Here is a 6,143-nt window from a genome sequence, read left to right as displayed (position 1 = left end):
AAATACAAAATAGGCTTAGAAACCAGACCCTAACTGTGTATTATTACTAAAGAAAACCGGTAGACTCACATTTTTACACAGCACTCACAAAATTAAACATTCTCAAAGGGCTGTTTTGGTGTATTTAAATTTTTTCTTTCTTCTCTTTTAAAATATGATTTATGAAAAAATAGTCCTTATAAAAAACTTTTAAAGTTTGGCTTATAACTCAGTCTTTCTTTGAATAATTCTCAGGGAATTAGCCACAGAACAATTTATTTTTAAGAATTTAAGTATTTTTTAAGTTTTATTATTATTATTATTATTAAAAATTTCCACCTCCTCCCCTCCCCCCCCAGTTTCCCTCCCGTCCCTCTCCCTGCCCTGTGAAAAGTCCAAGGTCCTCCACCCTCCATCCAAGTCTAGGAAGGTGAGCATCCAAACAAACTAGGCTCCCACAAAGCCAGTACATGCAGTAGAATCAAAACCCAGTGCCATTGTCCTTGGCTTCTCAGTCAGCCCTCATTGTCTGCCATGTTCAGAGAGTCCGGTTTGATCACATGCTCCATCAGTCCCAGTTCAGCTGGCCTTGGTGAGCTCCCATTAGATCAGGTGGGTGCACTCCTCGCGGTCCTGACTTCCTTGGTCATGTTCTGCCTCCTTCTGCTTCTCTTTGGACCTTGGGAGCTCAGTCCAGTGCTCCAATGTGGGTCTCTGTCTCTATCTCCATCCATCGCCAGATGAAGGTTCTATGGTGATATGCAAGATATTCATCAGAATTGCTATAGGATCGGGCCATTTCAGGCTCCCTCTCCTCAGCTGCCCAAGGAACTAGCTGGGGACATCTCTTTGGACACCTGGGAACCCCTCTAGAGTCAAGTCTCTTGCCAACCCTAAAATGGCTCCCTTAATTAAGATATATACTCCCCTGCTCCCATATCCACCCTTCCTCCATTCCAACCCTCCCATTCACCCAAGCTCTCCCCATCCTCCCCTTCTCACTTTTCTCTCCCCATCTCCCCTTACCTCCACCCCACCCCCACCCCCAAATCCCCAATTTTTGCCTGGCAATCTTGTCTACTTCCAATATCCAGGAGGATAACTATATGCTTTTCTTTGGGTTCACCTTCTTATTTAGCTTCTCTAGGATCACGAATTATAGGCTCAATGTCCTTTTATTTATGGCTAGAATCCACTTATGAGTGAGTACATACCATATTCATCTTTTTGGGTCCAGGTTACCTCACTCAGGATAGTGGTTTCTATTTCCATCCATGTGCATGCAAAATTCAATATGTCATTGTTTTTTACCGCTGAGTAGTACTCTAATGTATATATATTCCACACTTTCTTTATCCATTCGTCCATTGAGGGGCATCTAGGTTGTTTCCAGGTTTTGGCTATTACAAATAATGCTGCTATGAACATAGTTGAACAAATGCTTTTGTAGTATAATAGGGCATCTCTTGGATAAATTCCCAAGAGTGGTATTGCTGGATCCTGGGGTAGGTTGATCACGAATTTCCTGAGAAACCGCCACACTGATTTCCAAAGTGGTTGCACAAGTTTGCATTCCCACCAGCAATGGATGAGTGTTTCCCTTACTCCACATCCTCTCAAACAAAGGCTATCATTGGTGTTTTTGATTTTAGCCATTCTGAAGAATTTAAGTATTTATAGACTTCTCAGAAAGATTATTAAATGAGTTTTTATTGTGAAGCAGTGTGAGTCGTATAGCTTTTATGAACTGTATCTGATCTGGACCCCATTCCTACCTAACTTACACACTCCACTGCTTCCTGTTCCTGTTCTTCTCACAGTGGGTCTATGGCCCAAAGTGCCTTGTCAATCTGTCTAAAACTCTAAACTATCAGAATAGGTTGTCTTCCGTCTTCACCGTACATCTAGCTTAGCTGGCTGTCTTCTCTTCATGGGACCGCAGATCACATGTCCGTTGTTAAGGGGAAAATTTTCTTAGCACGTCACCAGTTTTCCTGTAGTCATGCATAGGTGTGTTCAGACACCAACAACATCACTGCGCCACCTAGGAGAGAGAAAAGCTGCATCTCATCAGAGTTCTGAGAAAAGGCATCGACACTGCTCCCCGCTTCCACCCCATGCCACAGAGGCTCAGGAGGCCTTATCAGAATGGGGCTTTTGGAATCATCAGATCCGGAGCTCTGAGGCGCAGATAGAAAACAACAACTGTGGAAAATTCTCAGAGTAAAATCAAGACCATCATGTGTTTCCAAATGCATTTTTCCTCCTATGAGTTTCTGCGACTTTCATTATTTCTCATCAGGTTCTTTTTCGGCTTAAAAGAAAGTAAATAAATAAAGACATATTTAGTCATGTAAAGGCATGTGACTTTTCTGCGAACAGAAAACTTTCAGAAAAAAAAAAAAAGAAAACTTTCAGATTCTTACATCTAGCCAAAAGAGTTCTCGTCTTTTAGACATAATTGGCATTGTCTTGGTTGCATTTAAGAAAGAATTCTCCAGGATTGTGCTTTGACAGACGCGTCTGACTTTTGAACTGAACTGTGCTGTTTGGAAAATGCTTTCTGAATATCTTAAAACACTGCTTTGCAAAACTTAACAAAAGCAAGTTGGGAGCTAAGCATCATTGCACTTCTCATCCTCAGATGGGTGCAGATGTGAATTTGAACATTTGGAGGTAGAGCTGGGTGGCGCAGGGCCTCCCTTTGTCTTAGATGAGAATGCTGTGTAACTGGTTGGGAAGTGGTTTGCTGTCAAAGACATCAACAGGAATACAACTCAGGGAAATAAGTATAGAGGATGCTGGACACCTGCACTCTGGGGCAAGCATTTGCCTAGCTAACACTACCTGATGTCATGAATAGGATGTCTTTTGTGACTTAGAATGGCCTGTGTGAAAAAAAAAGTTACAAAATCCAAATGTGGACAAAAACTCAGAGCATGACTTAGAACAGGCTTGGCTGCATGAGTGGAAGGTTGATCTCTTGGAAAGAAAAGGAACTTGATTTGGATCTTAGCTATTTTGCACAAACTGCCATATGATTAAAAAAAACCTACAGGCTGCACATGTTTGTGTAACTATAAACCAAAGATAATTATCTGCCTGTAATTTTCATTTTTAACCCATGGAGATACTCTATTAAAGTCCTGTCAGCTGGTTAAACTCTCCTTGAATTCTAAAAATACAAACAAATGAACAAACAAGAAACCCTATGGAGGGCTGTTGTGTGTGTGTGTGTGTCTGTCTGTCTGTCTATCTCTGTGTGTGCATGCTCACTGCATTTACTTTTACTAACTGTTCACAATGTAAACATTCATGCTCTCCGCCCGCCCCCAAGACAGGGAAGAGAGAGAGAGAGAGAGAGAGAGAGAGAGAGAGAGAGAGAGAGAGAGAGAGACTACTTTGATTTTCAGCCTAGTGAGATCTAGAGGAGAAATCAGGGACATTGTTAGCCACATCAAGCTGCTAAAACATTAACAAAAACAAGATGAAATGGCTCTCTAGGATGAAGGATGAAAATTCCGGGTGCCCCGCTTGCTTTCTTTCCTTAATCTCTTCCCTCCCTCCACTCTCTCCAATCCTCTTCCTTCCCTCCCTCCTCACTTGTGATGCTCCATCAGCGATCTACCTCCAGCCCCCACTCGATGTATCTTAAGTTTAATTTTTGAATTTTATTTTAGAAAGCCCCACACCATTCCATATGTGTCCCTGCCTCCATGCCAGGGAGAGAGTGGCGGTCAGAGGGCTGCTTACGGGGTTTCTTCTCTCCTTCCACCATGCAGGCCCTGGGGGAAGCCACTCAGGTCGCCAGGGTTAGTGGGAAGCATCTTTACCCACTGAGCCACCTCTCTGGCCCCCATTTTCTTTTATGCTATTTTCTTTTCTCCTTTAAATATCCTTGGCCTTAACTCAAAACCCCACGTTTCTCCTCTAAAGTCCTCCCTTTGATGTGCCTAGGACTCGCACATTTGAAATGAAGGAGAGACCAGGTGTTTCCACTTGGTAACTGGTTCTTCACAGTTTGGTTTAGGCTGGGCAGTAACACAACAACCCTTTCCATCGCACTTAACACCACAGCAACTTAGGGCACCTAAATACCTACGCAAACATTTGAAAGCCTCTAACAGAACTTGGGTCCAGATTATTTAAGAGTTTTGGTTCAAGGTTCCAGGGGATTATTACCACGTTAGCTACATTCTCCCTGGTTACTCTTTTCATCCCTACTCTTTGAGAAAACTGGCCTGGGCTGGACCTGTGATTTTCACCGGTGTTAGGTCTGTTGTTAAGTCTTTAGTGTTTGGTGAGGGAAAGGTACAGAGACGCACAGCCCTGCCAATGTTTTTATTCCTTAGTTGGTTTTGACATGTGGACCAGTGATTGACAGGAGGCAGGTCTAGATGGCAACTATGAAGACAAAGCCATGCTCAGGTGCCCACAGAGGTTGGGGTAGGAGATGGGTAGCGTGAGCTGTTCTCCAGCTTCAGCTCCCGTGCTGCTTGCTGTCCTCTCTCTAAGGTGGGGAGACCCGTCCCTTTTCTAGATGGAGAGTCGAATGTAAACACACGTGTGGGAAATACAGGAGGACGTGGGTGTTAAAATGGAGGAACAGCAAAGGGAGGAGAGAGTGTTCCAGAGAAGACGACCAGCATGTCTAAGGAGGGGCACGAGATCTGGTTAAAAAAAAAATGTCTGTGCGGTCTAGAACATATGTTCATACTTAATCATAGGGTGCCTCGTAATCCAGGGCTATTTGCCCAGGCAGCTCAGTCTCCAGCAGCTATTTTCTTATCTGTTTACAGAGAGGCAGCTGACTCTCTCTGTGGGAATGTCGGCTTTCTTTCTTTCTTTTCTTTTCTTCTTTCTTTCTCTCTCTCTCTCTCTCTCTCTCTCTCTCTCTCTCTCTCTCTCTCTGTCTCTCTCTCTTTTCTCTTTCTTCTTTTCTTTTTGTGGTCTCCTGTCCCCAAGCCAGGAGTCTTCACTACCAAACTGATGGGGTCTGGGACAAGTGAGCGCTTCACTTCATAGAAGTGACGGGGAGTGAGGTTCAGGGAACTCTTGATGCTCAGGGAAGCAAGCCCTCTTCCTTTCATCTTTTGGAAATAAAGGGGAGGCAAAAAACAAGATTGAGCCTGGAGCCCAAGGGAGAATTTTAGCAGATGGCTTTCTCTGTGAAATCCTTGACTCAGCCTGAAGCCACTGTGTATGACTTGGGGCTCACTCAGGCTTGGGTGGCTGTGGATCTTTTTCCACTGACAGGGCGATGACACTCATTGGCCTCCAGCAAAGCCATAAATAGTATTTTTAAACAAAGGTAGAGTGTCTCTAATGGATGCTTTCTGTAGCTTGAACTGATAACTTTGTGTCCTAACATTTCTCCCTCCCCCAGTGTGGTAAACTTCATAGGCAACCAAAGCAGAGATGCCAGAACAGTAAAGAGGGGAGGACCTAAGTAGTCAGAGCATCATTACCTGGTCCAAGTCTCATCACCTTGGGAACCAGGCCTTTGTATAAGGCTAGAATCCTGTAACAGAAGAGAGAGAAGGGTGCAACATTCTTACTCTGGACATAGGTAGGTAGACCCCAGCTTCATTGAGAGCCTCCCTCAGCATTTGCAAAGAAACTACTTGAACTGACACCCACCCCCAACCTGACAGTATCTGGCTTGGTATTTGCTGCAGCTAACTAGATGAAGGGAAAGTAAATCAGTTCTTTATTACAGGCTGTGCTGGTCCTGGCCAATCAGAAACATGCCTTTCATCAGTGAGATGCTTCTTGCTTTCAAGACAGCCACGTATATGGGCAAAAACGACGTTTGTAATTGAATTTAAAAGACTGCAAGCCCAGTCTTCACTTAGGAAATACGATGCAGTTTAGGTGGAAATAATAAAGTATCAATTGTTTACTTGAGAAACTAAAACTTAGAAAAATGATTTAAAAAGTCAAATATTTAAAAATTTAAAGATCCAGATTTTCAGAATGCTAATATTAGACCTTTTAAAAGTACAGAATAGCTGGGCGGTGGTGGCGCATGCCTTTAATCCCAGCACTTGGGAGGCAGAGGCAGGAGGATCTCTGTGAGTTCGAGACCAGCCTGGTCTACAAGAGCTATTTCCAGGACAGGCTCCAAAACCACAGAGAAACCCTGTCTCGAAAAACCAAAAAAA

At 43.6% G+C, this 6,143-nt stretch overlaps 1 protein-coding gene across 1 annotated transcript in view; it reads right to left on the bottom strand.

Moving 5' to 3' along the window:
- Nucleotides 1-1,961: 1,961 nt before the first annotated feature.
- Nucleotides 1,962-6,143, bottom strand: part of Slc25a21 (solute carrier family 25 member 21) — a 144,215-nt gene continuing 140,033 nt past the window's right edge. The window contains 2 exon segments of the mRNA XM_050138825.1: nt 1,962-2,023; nt 5,448-5,500. Coding sequence (XP_049994782.1) covers nt 1,962-2,023; nt 5,448-5,500 — 115 coding nt within the window.

The sequence above is a fragment of the Alexandromys fortis genome, unplaced genomic scaffold (assembly GCF_014885135.2).
Source record: "Alexandromys fortis isolate MF-2015 unplaced genomic scaffold, M_Fortis_MF-2015_v1.1 scaffold_35, whole genome shotgun sequence".
NCBI classification, from domain to species: domain Eukaryota; kingdom Metazoa; phylum Chordata; class Mammalia; order Rodentia; family Cricetidae; genus Alexandromys; species Alexandromys fortis.
The sequence above is the reverse complement of the archived record's forward strand: the minus strand, read 5'-3'. Positions and strand labels throughout refer to the sequence as shown.